At 34.6% G+C, this 18,905-nt stretch overlaps 3 protein-coding genes across 4 annotated transcripts in view; 2 read left to right on the plus strand and 1 right to left on the minus strand.

Moving 5' to 3' along the window:
- LOC139512694 (ankyrin repeat and SOCS box protein 8-like) overlaps positions 1-10,299 on the minus strand; it is a 36,160-nt gene extending 25,861 nt beyond the window's left edge. Inside the window, exons 1-2 of one of the 2 annotated variants that reach the window (XR_011662318.1) lie at positions 10,178-10,299; positions 6,376-7,838 (exon numbers count right to left, since the gene is read on the minus strand). The gene's annotated coding sequence lies outside the window, so the exon portion shown is untranslated. Of the gene's footprint in view, positions 1-6,375; positions 7,839-9,831; positions 9,921-10,177 lie in introns of those variants that run through there. The other variant, XR_011662317.1, reaches the window with a different exon arrangement.
- On the plus strand, positions 3,516-5,314 carry LOC139510965 (Kruppel-like factor 18). The gene is made up of 2 exons (XM_071297523.1): positions 3,516-4,441; positions 5,020-5,314. The coding sequence occupies exons 1-2, from the start codon at positions 3,516-3,518 to the stop codon at positions 5,312-5,314; spliced, it is 1,221 nt and encodes a 406-aa protein (XP_071153624.1).
- LOC139512695 (uncharacterized) lies at positions 9,873-12,304 on the plus strand. Its single transcript, XM_071300548.1, has 2 exons — positions 9,873-9,947; positions 10,573-12,304. Exon 2 carries the CDS (start codon positions 10,575-10,577, stop codon positions 11,961-11,963), a length of 1,389 nt encoding a protein of 462 aa, XP_071156649.1. The 5' UTR covers positions 9,873-9,947; positions 10,573-10,574; the 3' UTR covers positions 11,964-12,304.
- Positions 12,305-18,905: the final 6,601 nt, after the last annotated feature.

The following is an 18,905-nucleotide window of genomic DNA, read 5'->3' on the forward strand; positions in this document are numbered from 1 at the left end:
AGTAGGCATTCATATTTTCACGCAAAAACAATTACAGAGTTACCGGTCACGGTCATCTCGATGTAAAAATAAGGAAATATAACTCCGATTATGAATCTGATATCTTTGCTTAAGGCCAAATCGAATCATCTTATGAAATATTGTCTTAGCATCCAGATAAACTCAATAAGATCTTTAAATATCATGTATCTAGGAATTTTGTAAAGTTTCAAATGCAATATATGGATTTAACGTGAACAAAACAGAGCAGTGTGCCCTTTTTTACATTCGTGAATTAATAGTGAAAGGTCGCTACTCTTATCCAGTATCCTTAAGAATTAATTTCCACAATGCAAAAAGGATTGTCTTGCGAGCATACTTTCAATCTACTCTAACAACACTGCAGCATAAATCCCTAAACATGCAGTAGTGTGGCATGTCATACAAGATTAAACATAAGCCTTAAACATAACAAAAACAACAATGCAGCATATCTACTTAAACAATTGTGCATTAAAAACCTTTCTTGAACAACAGACGTTATTAAAAGGCAGTGCAACTCGTTTCCAAGCAATAATGTTGCAGCGTATAAACACTAGTAAAACAGAACAAAACACCTCATAAAACGATCAGTACACAATGTAACTTACAAAAACAACAATTGAACACATCTTATAAGAACAGAATGGCAGCATACTTTACTAAATAACAGTAAGCACACCTTACTTATAGAGAGTTGTCTCATTGGCAATCATACCACATCTTTTTTTTTTAACATTAACAGTGTAACGTGTTTTATCAAATCAATAGTGCAGCGCATAACTTGCTAAAACAACAAAACAGTAAAATTTGTACAACAAGTTTGTGCAACAAGTTTATTCCGATAACCTTTGATTTATACAATGGTATACAGGAAACAATAGCAGCAAAGTTACCCTCTGTCACAACAATGATGAAATATGAGGTTTACATAGAAATGTTTAAATATGTACCGGATTGCCTTTAAAATGAAAGATTATTTGCAAAGAAATATTTTAACGAAATAATGTTCCCTTTCCGAATTCGAGTAAAATAACTTGCTTTCATGTATATCACATGTTATTTAAGAGGTGCGATGATCCAGATTCATGACTTGGTGTGAAAAAACAACATTGCATCACGCCATACAACAATTGAAGTGCAGCACACATAACAACAACAGTACAGCACACTATATAATAACAACAGCACATCGCATCTTACAACAGCAATAACAACAGTGCAGCGCACATTACAACAACAACAACAATACAGCACATCTTACAACAACAATGCAGCACACCTTACACTAACAACAGTGTAGCACATCTTACAACAACAGTGCAGCACACATTACAGCAACAACACTACATTATACCTTATTACAACAACAGTGCAGCACACCTTACAACAACAAATATGCACTCCTTACAACAACAAAAGTGCAGCACACCTTAGAACAACAACAATGGAGTGCTCCTTAGAACATGAACAATGCAGCACACCTTATAACAACAGTGCAGCGCACATTACAAATATGCACTCCTTACAACAACAAAAGAGCACCACACCTTAGAACAACGACATTGCCGCACACCTTATAACAACAGTGCAGCACATCTTACAACAACAACAGTGTCGCACAACATCGTTGCATACCTAATAACAATTACAGTGTTTTAACCTTACAACAACAACAGTGCAGCACAATTTACAACATCATTACACCAAATCATACAACAAAACACTGCAGCATACCTTACAACAATAACATTGAAGCACACCTTACAAAAATTACAGTGCAGCACACCTTAAAACAACAACAGTGAAGCACACCTTAAAACAACAACAGTGTAGCACACCTTAAAACAACAACAATGCAGCACACCTTACAACAGCATCAGGTCAACATACCTTATAACAACAAAAGTGCGATACACCTTACAACAACAACAATACAGCACAATTTGCAACAACAGTGCAGCACAACTCTTTTCAACAGCAACAGAACATCACACCATACGACAAAAACAGTGCAACATAACTCCTTTCAACAACAACAGCAACAGCACATCACACCATAAGACAACAAAAGTGCAGCACAACTCCTTTAACAGCAACAGAAAATCTCACCATAGGACAACAAAAGTAAAGTGCAGCACAACTGCTTTAACAGCAACAGAACATCACACCATACAACAACAGTGCAGTACAACTCTTTTCAAAAGCAACAAAACATCACACTATACATTAAAAACAGTGCAACACAATTAACAACAGCAACAGAACATCACACCATACGACAACAACGATGAAGCACAACTCTTTTCAACAATAACAGTGCAACACCATACAACACCAACAGTGTAGCACAACATCGATGCATACCTAATTGAAATGATAGTGTTGTAACATTACAATAACAACAACACAATTTACAACAACATTGCAGCACACCTTACCACAGCAAACATATTGCAGCACATCTTACCACAGCAAACAAATTGCAGCACATTTTGCGACAACAACAGTGCAGGACACCTTACTACAGTGCGTGACACCAACAACAGCAATGCATCATATCGTACAACAGTGTAGTTTATATCACAACAACAACAGAACAGCACATATTACAGCAAATCAGTGTAGCACATCTTACAACAACATAACAGCACACATTATAACAACAACATAACAGCACACATTATAACAACAACAGTTCAGCACACCTTCCAACAAAAACAGTACAGCACACATAAATGCAACAACAGTACGACACAATCTCAGTAACAACAACAGTACATCACACATTATTACAACAACAACAGTACATCACACATTATTACAACAACAACAGTACATCACACATAATTATAACAACAACAGTACATCACAGATAACAACAACAACAGTGTATCACACCTTGCAACAACAACAATATAGCACATCTTACAACAACAAAAGTAAAGCACACCTTACAACAACAGTAACTCACAAATTACAACAACAACAGTGCAGCACACCTTACAACGACAACAGTACATGACATCTTACAACAGCAGTGCAGCACACCTTACAACAACAACAGTACAGCACACCTTAATTACAACAACAACAACAGTGCAGCACACCTTAATTACAACAACAACAGTGCAACACGCATAACAGGTACAGTATATCACATATAACAGCAACAGTGCAGCACGCATAACAGGTACAGTATATCACATATAACAGCAACAGTGCAGCACGCATAACAGGTACAGTATATCACATATAACAGCAACAGTAAATCACACAAAACAGCAACAAACATGCAGCACACCTTACAACAACAACAGTATATCACACATTACAACAACAACAGTGCATTACACCTAACAACAACAACAGTACAACCCATCTTACAACAACAACATTGCATTAAACCTAACAACACCAGTAAATCACACATAACATAAACAACAGTGCAGCACATCTTAAAATAACAGTTCAGCAAACCTAACGACAACAACAAAATGAGTAGAACACATCTTGCAACAACAACAAAAACCACATGCAGCACCAAAAGTGCATCACATCTCACAACATCTACAACAACAACAACACATCTTAGATCAACAACAGTACAGCACATCTTTCAACAACATAAGTGTAGTACACCTAACAACAACAACAGTACAGCTCATCTTACAACAACATCAACAGTAAATCACACATTACAGCAACAACAGTGCAGCACATCTTACCACAACAGTGCAGCACACCTTACAACAACAGTGTACAGTACAACACATATTACAGCACACCTCACAAAATCAACAACAACAACAGTACAGCACACCTTACAACAGCAACAACAACAGTACATCCCACATTACAGCACCAACAGTACAGCACATCGTACCACAACAGTGCAGCACACCTTACAACAACATCAGTACAACACATCTTACAACAACAACAGTACAGCACCAATAGTTCAGCACACTTTACAACATCAACAACAACAACAAAAACGCAGCATACCTTACAACGACAACAGTACAGCACACCTTATAGCAACAACAATGCATCACACCATACATCATCAACAACAAAAGTACAGCCCAACTTACAACAACAAAAAAGCAGCATACCTTACAACAACAGTACAACACAACTTACAACAACAACAGTGCAGCACACCTTATAGCAACAACAACAGTTCAGCACACCTTACAACAACAACCGTACATCACACATCTTACAACAACAGAACATCATACCTTACAACAACAACAACAATAAATCATACATTACAGCAACAACAGTGCAGCACCCCTTACAGCAACAGTGTACAGTACAGCACATATTACAGCACTAATAGTGCAGCATACCTCACAACATTAACAACAACAACAACAACAACATTATTGCACACCTTACAACAACAACAACAACAGTAAATCACACATTACAGAAAACAACAGTGCAGCACACCTCACAACAACAATAGTGCAGCACGCCTTACAACAAAAACAGTAAATCACATCTTACAACAACAACAACAGTACAGCACACATTACAGCAACAACAGCTCATCACACATTACAACAACAACAGTGCAGCAACCTTACAACAACAACAACAGTGCCGCACACCTTACAACAACAGTGTATCACACCTAACAATAACAACAGTACATCACACCTTACAACAACAACAGTACAGCACACATTACAGAAACAACAGTAAATCACCAATTACAGCAACAACTGTGCAGCACACATCTTACAACAACAACAGAACAGCATACATTACAACAACATCAACAGTGCAGAAAATTTTACAACAACAACAGTAAATCAAACATTACAGCAACAACAGTGCAGCACACCTTTAAAAAACAACAGCAGTGCAGCACACCTTACAACAACAACAATGCATCACATCTTACAACAACAACAGTAAATCACACATTACGACAACATTGCAGCACACCTTACAACTAAAACAGTAAATCACATATCACAAAAACAGTGCAGCACACCTTACAACAACAACAACAGTAAATCACATCTTACAACAACAACAGTACATCACATATTACAGCAACAATAGTTTATCACACATTGCAACAACAACAGTGCAGCACATATTACAACAACAGTGCAGCACATTTTACAACAACAGTACAGCACATCTTACAACAACAACAACAACAGTACAGCACATCTTACAACAACAACAACAACAGTGCAGCACACCTTACAACAACAGTGTATCACACCTTATAGCAACAACAGAACAAAACACATCACCAACAATAGAGTAGCACAACTTATAGCACTTGCATAACAGCAGACCGTACAATAACAAACGAGCAGAAACGAGAGAGAAACACGTATGGTGCAGCACATCTTACAACAATTACCTGACGATAAAAAGTCCAAAAACTTATTGAGGAAGCTCGCAATTTTAAAAAACCCTACTAAGATTTTTAAAGGATATGCATTTAACACTGTAGAAAGATATTTGAATATGATTTTATCGGTTCTGGCAAATGCTTTCCTTAAATGAAACAAACAGAACTACGTATGGATTGCTATATGATCCTATTGAGTAACAACAAAATGTTAGTCCTACATCCTATTGAAATCATATTTACTTTTGTCGTAGTAAAAATGTCATATTTTTCTCACCGTTTGTGACGTCGTAACATTAAATCCGTTGAAAGTGTACTGATTGATTTTTAGTCTTGGAACGTGATTTATTTGATAGTTTTAATTGGCTTTTTTTTTTAAAATTTTCTCATACAACCAAAATGACTGACGGACTATTAGACAAGAATAAATATCCCGCTTGCTTACAGTTAGGTTTATAAAACAACATTGCAACGACAGTGTAGCATTTCTGTATCGAGTAACAGTACAAAACAGCACACTGACCACAGAAACAGTGTATAACATGACTTTAACAACAGATGCTTTAAATCTTGACATCAAAAGATGATGTTTATTGTTAATAGTCATTTGCTCATCTCAAAATATATAATCTGCTGATTGCATTATTGGATATAGATATAAGAATATGTGGTATGAGTGCCAATGTATCTGGAGAACCTGTAGAAATCAAGTTTCCCCGGGGGAAAGGTTATAGTGGTTAACTGGTGGTCGGGAAAAGTTGGGACAGGGTGTTTGGACTTACAAATATATATATATACTTTATTCAACTACATCAACGATACTTTATCACATAGTTGGTATTGAACATGCATGGAATATTTGCCACTGGACGTTTAGCAACAAACAATGAATCAATCTTTATCGCATAGAACAAAAACATGAATGAAATATATGTCTTTATAAATATTTAAAAGTACATGTACAAACTCACTTATTTGGAATAATTATTGTTGAGTTAGGACATCACCATCTAGTTCCCGTCAAGATTAAGTTCTTGAAACAATGGTAATCGGAGTTCTTCATCATGAAGGAAGGGAAAGTGTCTTTGGTCGAAAACATTCTTCAGACAACTAGGCTTAAGAACAGTAATTGTTCCTTGAGTGTGGTGACCAACCCAAATATTTTGTTCTGTATCGACACATAAAGCACTGCTCTCCAATAAAGAGTCACCTTCCTCAACACGCATAATGCCAATAAATTTTCCAAGCGGACCAATAACATGCAAACATTCTTTATAGATATCAGCTACAATAAAATTTCCGTCTGCCGATGTGCATACAGAGAGAGGAAGGAATGGTTCTCCGTCCGTAAATAGAGAGAATGGCATTTTTTTCCAGCCTTTATATAATCCTCTCACTTTTCCGTCGTAATCTAGAACTATAACTTTATTAAGTTTAGTGTCACACACAGCAATGGTTTCAGCTTTAGAACTTGAAGCCATTTGAGTCGGACACTTAAAAATATACTCCATTGCGTCTTTATATATTTCTTGCAGTAGTTTACCTTGTGTTGAATAAATGTGTAAAACACCAGGACTATTTTTTGACAACTCGCAGTCACCATCTTTACACTTTGCATTGCACAGATGTGTTGGTCCACTGACCGCAATGTTTCCATTTTGAAGTTCCGCTAAACCAATCGGATGAAAAGTTTGCGTTCTGGCAAAGACTTGGAAGTTCGGTGGACTGTAACAACCAACAACCTTAGCTCCTATATGTGCAAGCAAAATACGTCCATTCTTTATTTCCAGTACGGTTAATGCTTTAGCTGGCAACAGAATTCTGTCCATTACTTTACCATGTTTGTCGTACTTTAAGAGAAATTCGTTATCATCCAGGATGACAAAAACGCCACCATTTCGTGAAAATGCCATAGATCGGACAGTTTTTCTTATTTCTTTTATAGGAAGAAACTCGCCGACAAATATAGAAATTTGTTTGCATAAAAACTCAGTCTTTATATTTTGATGCATAAGACGCCATCGTAAATGTGGAGGAAGACTGACGGTGTCTTCGTCGTCACTGTCGTCACCGCGTGTTCGTTCAGTTACATGTTTATTATGAGAATGCATTCGATTGCATTTTTTGCACAGAACTGTACTGCATAAAAAACAATTTTGGTATACGGGTAGTTTAAGGCATTCTTGACACACTTTGGGTGTTTTTTCGACTGGAACAAAGTAATTAGTAGGGAAATCTGTAAATCCTTTTTCTGGTACATAACAAGGTTCCCTGCATAACGGACATATTAAGTTTGACTGATCTTGTAAACCTCCCAGAAACTCGTGAAGACATGATATACAAAATGAATGTTTGCAGGGTAGCATTTTGGGAAATTTGAATGTATCATAGCATACAGAACAGACATTTTCGTTACTCATTATCGTGCCATCACCTGCAATTAGAAAAAAAAAGTTTAAACGGAAATGTGATCCATATTCCTAAAAACGTGTTTCTTCTTTAGCATCACGCTTCGACATAATTCTTTAGATAATAACATACAAACATAAACACAAAAACACCCATCAACACAAGGTCGTATATAAGTTGTTTGTGCTGTATTTAAACCCCTTTACCAAGAAATTTGTTTTACATGCACACGTTTAAAAACTGCGGTTGTATCCAACGCAATCATAGGTTCCAACGTTGTTTTCAATTTAGATTTGTTTTTTGTTTTTTCGTTTGGGCTTGTATTATATTTGCATTCGGGTTTATATAATTCCGTTCATCCTATTTCGACTCTTCAAAATCCAAGCGTCTATCCTACATTGAGGTAAATTATATGGCCTTCCAACTACAGTTTTGATTCCTAACATCACTGAAGAGACACTAATAATTGAAATCCGGATGTAGTGCACACAAATTTTTGGACCTTTTGTTTTCAGTATACCATCTTTTCCGCAAGTTTATATTTTCTGTTTGGTATTAAATTTATAATTAAAATCAATTTTGTAACATCTGGTGATCTGTTTATCTGTCAGCAGGGTTTAAATAACATTTGTTGTTCGACTTGCTAGTCAAATGCATTTGGTTAAAATATACTTTTTTACTTTATGGATCTTTTGGGAAATGTTGCATGTGCTGTATTTGTACCCCTCTACTACGAAATTTGTTTTGCATGCACACGTATATTAACAAATGCTGTTTTTATCTAACGCAATCATACTAGGTTGGAACGTTGTTTCTCAATTCAGACTTGTTTGCATATATATATATAATTTCATTTGCGCCAATAATACCGGTAAATAGGTGCAATTGAGAGGTTTAGCTAGCCATGAAACTAGGTTTAACCCACCATTTTCTACATCAGGACTATGACATTTTATAAAGGACTTTCAGTTTTGAATATTCCTGGAATTCGGCATTTTTGTTATTTTACTTTTTTCTATTGAAAGCGCATACACTCGATAAAACATTCTTAAGTTGTCTTAATATCATTAAACTCTAATTTAAAATTCGTAGATTTTTTCTATAAAAACTGCATGAAATCCAGTTCAAATGATGCGAATTAAATATAGGGTCACCGACTGAGGTCACCGATTCCGTTTTCATGGTAAATATCATTCAGTGGTTTTGTGAAAAAAATACCTCAAACGCCGAACACGCGTAATGTAATTGCGTTGTAAGCCAAAGCTTTTACGTTTTTCACTTTTGGCAGAAAAATAGGCAATTTTAAAATGGGAGATTTGCTGATTTTAAGAACGTATTTCCTTCAGTTTAATGTGTCATCTATACAAAAAGTTCACCTATTTTGAAAGAATTCAATCAGTAATATTTTAGAGAATAAGAGTTATGAGGGGGAGGACAGGGGGTACCCTTCTCCCTTCTCCCACCCCTCTTCTCCTTTCTCCTACCCCTGTTCTCCTTTCTCCCATTAGAATAAAACATCTCCTTTTGAGAGATTTTTTCTTGAAATATTAGAAATTTTTTTTAAAGGAGAGATATTTTATTTTTTCTCCTTTCTCCAACTTTTTCTCCTTTCTCCCAGCCTTCCTCTCCTTTCTCCTACCCCTTTCTCCTTTCTCCCACCCCCTTTCTCCTTTCTCCTACCCCCTTTCTCCCGGTCTCCCTTACCCCTGTCCTCCCCCTCAGTTATAGGCCCCGCTAAATACATTATTTATTTTTTTTTCAATTTTCAGTTATAGTTCAACGGTCCATAGTTAAATGCAAAATTATCCCAAATCTGTGTGGAAACTGGGCTCTTGGTTTGGCTACGACGGTCGTAAAAATAAAAATAAAACCATAAATGTCAGAAGGAAGTAAGTTAAATGTCAAATATAGAATTATGACATCATAAATTCTCAAAATGAACTTAATATATAACATGTTTTTATAATACCCATTCGTAAAGTTATTAGTATTTTAAATCATATTCGAAAAATAAATACCTGTAAACATTTTTTGTGCGTAAAATAAGATATTAACGGTTAATTTTGTTAGTACTGGGGTTATCTAACTTGGAATTCCCAATCAACTTGTTTTGGTTTCGGTTTTAACTTATTTGGTGAGTTTCGTTGACAATTCGTACTATTGCAAGACTGTGACCCCTTTTTTACCTGTATATCTTGCTTACCATAGGGATGTTTACTTTGCAGTCATCTTAATTATTTGTTATTCGATAATTGAATTTAATACATGTATACATTTAACAACGGCTACATTTTGACTTTTTTTCACATATATTACCATAATGACTTTCGCCATGGGGTCTGTGTGTGTGTGCTACGTGCTTACCATTATGACACAGGCTCTATTAAGCAATAAGTTGACCCATTGGCTGCAACAATAAGGCTCCGGTGATAGGACTGCGTGCTCCGGAATGGGATCTGGACTTCAGTTACATTGACTCCGGGTTCCACATGGAGCGCGTGTTATCCCATCTTTCACAGCTGAGGACAGTACATCTAAACTGTTACCAACGAAAAGCACGAATATATTTTTCCCCGGAGTATATTTATCAACACAATGCAGATATTAAGCACACTATAATATTGAACCATTTTACTAGTAATTTGAGAAATTTAGAATTCTACGAAATATATATAGCAATATAGCCTACTCGATCAATTAATTGGGTTATCGATTAAAAGAACGACCGTCCTTCATACATTAATTTTTCTTTCTTTCAGGAATGATGGAAGATCACGACTCTTGTCCAGTATGCTTTGAGAATTTTATAATGCCAAAATTGTTGCCGTGCAAACATACCTTTTGCCTCCGTTGTTTAAAGGACTACTGCGATCAACAAAAGACTGTTTCAAATAAGTTAACTGCTACAGATAAAGATTCGAACAATGCAATGGATAAAAGTGTAATCATATGTCCTCTTTGTCGGAACGTGTGCACTATACCAAAAAAGGGATTTCAAGATTTATTTACAAATTATTTCGTACAAATTTCAAAACCGTCTAAGATTTGTGAAATTTGTGTTCAAGAAAATATTTCAACATATTGTACAACTTGCTTTAAGTATAAGTGTAATGTCTGTTTTCGTCAATATGATCATAGAAAAAAGACAAGTGGTAAAACCGAGGTAACAGAGGATGACCGACCTAATCCCCGTCTTCCCTTCCATCTAATGTTCATTGATGGAATCAGAACTGAATATATTTGTGAACTTACGAAAACCTTTCAATTAGATGTTCCACCCAACGAAAAAGGAAAGCGTTGGATATACTCTGTCGTGGCCTCAAAGAAAGGAGGGGCATATGTTCTCCCTCAAACCGTACCCTTTGTTTTAAAATTTGGATCAAATACAGACTTATTAGGAAAAATAAGAACACCTGACCCTTGTACTTGTATAATTGAACTTAAGAATGGAGACCTTCTTGGGATTTTCAGACGGAGTCGTCTTATTTTGCGCTATGTTTGTGGTGGTTGGTCGCATTTTGCTACGACGCTAGATTATTTTCCCTATGGACTAGCGGAGTTATCAGATAGTAAAATTGTTGTATGTGGTCCAAGTGCCCTTCCTTCAGGTAATACTAAGGAAGACGAAATATATGGCATTGTCCGAATGTATTCAGAGAGTGGTGATGCACTTGGGGAAATTGAGAAAAAAGACAAAGAAAACAGTTTTCTTTCACCTTCTTTGGCTGTGTCTAATAAACGAAGCAAAACATTCGCAATTAGCGACCAGAAAAGATTATGTGTAACTATATACCACGAAAATGGAGACGAATTAACAACTTATAATGGTGGGACATCAATGTTTAACTTACCAATGAACCTTTTTGGACTTCAACCACAGGGAATTTTTCAGCCAATCGAAATGTGTTGTAGTCAAGCCGGGAACTTCTTCGTATCTTGTACAGACGGCACATTACACGTGTTGGATCAATATGGTAAAGTCATGGGTGTCGCCTTAACCAACTGTCCCGACGGATTTGGAACACTGACCGATGTCGCCGTTGACATAGATGGAAATATTTGGTGTAGCAATTCTGATTTTGGAACAATTAAACTATTTCGACATGTAAGATATAAAAACCATTTAAAATCCGGTTTTATATTTCCCTGATATATAAGTGTACGTCATATATATATATATGGAATTACTGTCTGGTAGATGTGTTGACCATGTAGTCAAAGCACCTTTGAGCAGAAAAGTGTGTCCTCTTCACATGACCTCCAACAGATTGTATTGTTATATTTAAAACAGGACATTATTAAACTTATCGAACGGCTATCCATATTTCAGCTAAGACAATGACACACTTTACACAAAATATATTATAAATACTAGTATCAAGACGAATAATAAGCGATTTATAATTACTTGGACTTGGACTTCAAGTTTTTTTAAAACATTTCAAAATGTGTCTTTTATTTATACCAAAAATGTTCAGATGCAAGACAAAAGTGTTTTCCTACTCTTTTTAGAGGCATATAAAGGGGGGGGAGGGGGCAATAACTTTTGTGTTAACCTGTTATGGCCCTTTCCAAGGTGTTGTTAACTGTTATCTGAAATCAATTTAGGCTGTTAACTGTTTTCAACCCACTTTGTTAACTGTTATCGTCATTTTTGCATTTTTTGTTAACTGTTTTTGCCAAAATTGAGGTGTTGTTAACATGTTAACGGGCCCCCTATTACCCCCTCATATAAAAACGCCAAGTTCATTAACTTGTTTGTGAATGAGAAACTATTGGGCACTTACATTTACAAACAATATACTTTTGACCTTAATGTATTACAAAACAAAAATTTTGTCCCCAGTACACGGATCCGCAATATCATTTTTTATGTTCAGTGGACCGTGAAATTGGGGTAAAATCTCTAATTTGGCCTCAAACATAAAAAATATCATATCACAAAAAACATGTGTACTAAGTTTCAAGTTGATTGGACTTCAACTTCATCAAAAACTACCTCGACCAAAAACTTTAAGCTGAAGCGAGACAGACGGACGAACAGACGAACGAACGAACAGACGGACGCACAGACCAGAAAACATTATGCCCATAAATGGGGCATAAAAATACATGCTACTAGTTCATACCTATTTTCATATGGATTGCTTCTTTTGGTAACTTGAGTAGCTGGCAGTTAATGGCAGTCCCTATAGAAACGACAGTATGATGTATGTTGTTAAAACTTTTCATCGTTGCAGCAAATCAGCAATAATAGATTTTAACCGTTTTTAAAATTGTTTGCAAATGTCGCCAAATCTCTGTCGTTTGTGCTTAATCGGATGGTATACACTGTGATGAATTTGACTTGCATGCCGGACTGATAATCATTTACAAACTTAAGGTAGATCACAAGTATATATTTTTTGAGACAGAATTTTTTCATAATTTGCCAAAATGAAGATTTTATTATGCTCTTTTCAAAAATTTAATAAAAAGTATGGGTCACTGTGCTATTTTTCAAGCTATGGGTCGTTGAAAATTGCCAAAATTTGGTTAGTTTGTTCATGAAAAAACACATTAGTGTGCATAAAAAAAATTCTATGAGATAGAATTTTGAAATAAATTGTGAGAAGAAAGGTTTCATTATATGTTTTAAGAAAATAAAAAGAAAACATGGTGTCACCGAACTTGTTTTCTTGCTACAAGTAAAAATAAAAAATTTCCCTATTAGCCCAGTATAAATTTTGTACTAAAAGAGTTATTTCCCCTTAAATGGCTCATTTGAAAAAAATAATTTTTATACCAAAAAAATTGATATTTGTTAAAATATTTTGAATAATACGATTAATTAACAATTTGTCTTCAAATAGAAAAAAACAGTCTAACCATTGAATTGCAAATTTGTCTCCAAATTTGCAGATTTAGGCAAATAATTAGACCGATTTTGTACTGCGATTGTGCAATCCAAGATGGCGGCATACCATGAATCTACCTTAACAACAACAAATCACAGTGGCCTACATAAACAAGAAACGGCATGCAATAAAAGGTAAATGCCAAGCCTCTAGACCTAACTAATTTTAAAGACTTATCACCGGGTTTGTACGTTCATGTTAAGTTCGATAGTGGCACATGTATAGAGCAGGATCTGCCTACCATAACGGATAACCTGGAATAATTTTCAGTTTTTGATTTGGTTCGTGTTGCTCTGTCTTTAGTTTTGTATGTTGTGTTTTGAGTACGTCTTTTGGTCTTTTACTTTATTAGCCAATATATTGTCAGTTTAGTTTTCGACTTATTGAATGTATCTTTGGTATCTTTAGTCTCCTTTTTAAAAACTATAGTAATTTTATGGATGAATTGCCAGGTCAATATATTCTGGACATTTAAGTGAGAAAAAAAAGTCACACGTGATGATGTTAAAAACATATTGAAATTTACCTTTTTTCGATCTCAAATGACCGTTTTAAGTATGGTTTTGTTAAAATAGATATTGGTAACAGTTTTACACAAATTTTATCGAAACACACATTACACTTATTTCTTTGTAAAAATATTGTGCCTTGTCATAACTTTTCCTTAGACGATCTCAACTTAATGGACAAACCGGGGAAAATAGAAACAGATTCAACATATATATTTCAATCCAATGTTTGAACAGATATCATTATTCTATGCAATATTTGATATATTGTTTTGGTGTTTAACGCAACTTTCAGCTTTATTGTGACAATTCGTATCGGTCAGTTTATTGGCAAAGGCAGCTTGAGTACCAGGACAGAATCACATTCCAAGTCACTTAGGATTGTAGTAGATAGACAACACTACTACACCAGTGTTGACATGTTAGTGATAACGTTAACTTGTTCGACGTATTGGACCACTCGGCCACCGAATCGAAATGTCGGTTTATGACGTCAAGGTCACAATACAAAATTCAAATTTCAAGGGCAATAACTCCATATAGGGTCTGCCCAATTTCCTGGATTATGCAGATGGAGATAAAACTTGCAATCTTGATATTTAATGATTTCAAATTACAATTCTTGCTATAGCTTCTAGTTTTCAAACAGAAGTAAAGATAAATATTTCTGGGGACTACAGTTACATGTGAACAAATTCACCCCTTTAGTTAGGGTATAAACAGCCTCCCATTTATTACAAGTTATTTTTGTTTTTGTTTAATTGCTATTATTTCTGACAGATAAGCAAAACCCTGCAGTTCTATCCTATACAAATTTTCGCCACAATGACATGTATGACTGACATAGACCACACGTATCTGCCTAGATGATAACCACAAAATTCATAATAGACACTTACAGATGAAGCAAACAATCTTCCGTTGAGGGAGATTTTTTTTAAAGAAAAATATTACAATAATGGACATTGAGTAATAGCACTAGCTCACATCGTCCTTTGAGGAGGCGAACATTGTAGCGGTTTAGTCAGTCAAAAACGATTTCCGAGAGCGAGTACACTTGCAAATGGCATATAATATATTGATGACAGTTTTAGTCCAACAACTTAAGATGAAACATGAGCATTTGGAAATGGCAAGGCCATTGACATCTGTTGTCTTTAGAGTGATTTTACCAAAAGAATGAAGTTCAATTACTTCTCAATGTCATATTAGAAATTTATGAAAATCAAAAGGGAGCTTACATCATCAATCAATATAAACAATTCACCAAAGTTTCATGGGAATTGCCGAAAGCAATTTAGAGTTATTGTAAGAAAACTGGTAAATCTCCCACTTTTTTAGCTCACCTGGCCCAAGTGAGCTTTTCTAATCACTTGGCGTCCATTAACTTTTACAAAAATTTTTTCAGCAACTACTTAGCCAAATAATACCAAACTTGGGCTAAATCATCTTTAGGGTATCTAGTTTTAAAAATGTTTCTGATGACCCCGCCAATCATCCAAGATGGCCATCATGGCTAAATGAAAACATATATAGCTTATATCTCCAAAAATAAAGCAATTAGAGCAAATCTGACTGGGGATAAAATTGTTCCATCAGGTAAAGATCCATCGGACGGCCCGTTGTTGGGTTAGGTTGCTGCCTCTGAATTTGTTATTTTAAGGAAATTTTGCAGTTTTTGGTTATTATCTCGAATATATAATTAATATATAAACTGTAAGCAGTAAAATTGTTCAGCAAAGTAAGCAATAAGAAAATTATCATTTGACCCAATAAGGAGTTATTGCCCTACAAGGTCAATTTTTTATTTTTGAAATCTTTTACAAAAATGTTCTCTGAAACTACTGGGCCAAAAAATCAAAGTGATGGAAATCACTCATGGAAAGATTAGAAGAGTAGTTTGAATTATTTCATATTAAGGTAAGGTGGGGAAAAATGAACATTTATAAAGCACTTTTGCTGAAAATTGCATTTACAGCAGGAAACTTGCTTTTCCAGTATGAGGATAAAATGAGCTCAAATTAAATAATATGGGGATCTTATTTTGCACAATTTTATTTAAACTGCAGTTTATATCTTATCGAAATTATGTTGCCAGTTCTGAACATGTTTCAAAAAAACAAAAAAATGCAAAAATTCTTCTAGTAAATGTTACCAACTATCCTTGTAAGACATAAATCTGGACCAACAGCTTAAAACTTTAAAGTGTCAACCAAAAAAATGAAAAATGTTGTTTTGGGGCATTTTGTAAGTTGAAACAGAGGTTATATGACATTGAAGATTAAAAGTTGTAGAGTGCCTTTTGATGAATTTTTAAAGTATTTTTCAACACAGGGCATTGAAAATGTACTTGTTCAACCTAAACCAATTAAAAAACTTATTTTATTGAAATGTGGATTCTTTCTTGATTGCAAAAATATATATTCACTTCTAATAAAAATTCAAATGACTAAAATAGACATAATGATTGATGGGAAATAAACTAATAAACAATGGTTTGTTATAATTAAAAGTTTTAAAATTTTTAAACTGTTTCAAGCCAATTCCTGATAAAAAAAGGTGTACTAATTTAATTGTTGATTAATTACAGATGATTATTGGAAATTTATATCAAGTAAATTATAGGCCTTACTTGAATACTTTTTATTTATTCATATTTATATTCAAATTTCATTTTTTTAAGATCTTGTTAATCCATTAATCATTCATCTTTCTGATATAATTTACAGAATCACTTTATGTAATGTAGATCAAAAGTAATTGGCAATAAATAAATCTATCATCCTTATAAATATCAAACATCTAATTTACACATTTGTGTATTCAATTATCATGATTATTGAATACAAATACTTGTCCATTAAGAATTATATTGAGTGGTCTGTATAATTATGTAAGACTGAGGTTGATAGGTAATGTGGTCAATTTGATTGGCAGTTTAGGAGGTGGGGCATTGTAATTAAAGGTCCACCTTGTCTCCGATTGTTTAATGATGATGTCAGTTGTCAATCATACTAGTTGAATCAATACCCAGTTACCTAATCAAAATGATTTTTAAAAAGCCTGCACATCAACACACCTTAATGACATACATTCTTGAATGAACTGCTCCAATAATGTACCCAGTTTTTTTCAGTTTATATGTGTATTATGTGCACATACATCAGAACCATAGGGAACTATATTTCAGTGTGAATACATTTAGTAACAGTAGCTAACCTGTCCTGTTGTTAGGGAAGCCGGTGCCTAAGTAAAGATTTAGAACTAAATCAAGTTCTAATCTTTCCAAAAACCCAAACTTAGCCTTAATCATCCTTAAGGTATCTTGTTTCAAAAATGTACCGTCTGCTGCAGGCATCAAAATTATCGCTATGAATAAAGAGACCTAGCTTCCAGTCTAATCTAAATTTCACAACTGTGGTGTCCATCAGATCTAGTGTGTCGACACATTACTGACAAGATATTGGAAATATTGTCATTTTGCTCAGTAGAATCAGATGACAAAATTCTATACCCTTCTAAATTCATTTCAGAAATTGCTTCAAACAGAAAGTAGGTAAACGGCGGAACAGGTTAGTGCTCACATTTAAACTCATCAATGACCCAATATGAAGTTGTCCCACTCAATAGTACCCAACAAAATTTGGATTAAAACAAAAGGGACAGGCCAGGTGAATGCATTAAGTTCGGTTGTAATTTAAAATTAAGACTTTTTTCTAAAAGGTGAATTAGAGAACTCAGAACAATCACTCCTGTCTATCTTAAGTGAACAAGTTATTCCATTCTATACAAGCCTAGAAAATTCCCATGCTCAATGGTATAAGAAAACTTCAAAGAGAAGTCATACTCAAAACAGGAGCATGTATTATGTAAAACGTAAAAACCAAGATGGGGCCTTGGAAGATTATATCAGACTTTTGGCATTGAGGGTACAATATAGTCACCTCCATTCAATGACTTTCTTTATCTGCGAAAACTGAATTTTTCTCTGAAGATATCAGACTATCATTATTGTTGTTACTCCAGCAACAAGTTAAATCTATACATGTAAGTGATGAACTCTTCTCTTGGATGAGATTATCATTATTGCTGTTACTCCGGCAATAAGTTAAATCTATTCAAACTTCAAACTACCATTTGAAAGGAACAAAATCATGTGTATAAAAATATCTATATTTTTCTCAATTATGCAGTATTTGTATGGACATTTTGCATATAATAAATAAATATTTTGCAAGATATCAATCAGAAATGAGCATATAAAAAGGCATTTAAAATTGGTCTAAAAGTGGCATATGTCATATATAAAATTATGGCAGTGATGATTTTGTCATATTAATAGCAACATACAGTTTTGTCAATGCAAATATCAAATTTCATAAGAATGTCAATTAATAAACGAGATTGCAAAATATGGCACAAAACAGTCTGAAAAAGGCATCATTCAACAATCATTCACAAAAATTTTCAATGAATTTTAAGCAAGTAACAAATATGCCATAGATATTCAATTTCATGCATAAATATTTTTATGTCCATAATTTTCTCCAAACAAAGGCCATTTTTGGTCAGGACTAGTATCGATTTGCAGCCTTTTTTCTCTCTCCATTACAGCCTCTGTCAATGCCAATTCCTGTCCCAATCTACATAAATAGAGGCAAATCATAGCAATCATATAAAAGCAAG

The sequence above is a fragment of the Mytilus edulis genome, chromosome 2 (assembly GCF_963676685.1).
Source record: "Mytilus edulis chromosome 2, xbMytEdul2.2, whole genome shotgun sequence".
NCBI classification, from domain to species: Eukaryota; Metazoa; Mollusca; class Bivalvia; order Mytilida; family Mytilidae; genus Mytilus; species Mytilus edulis.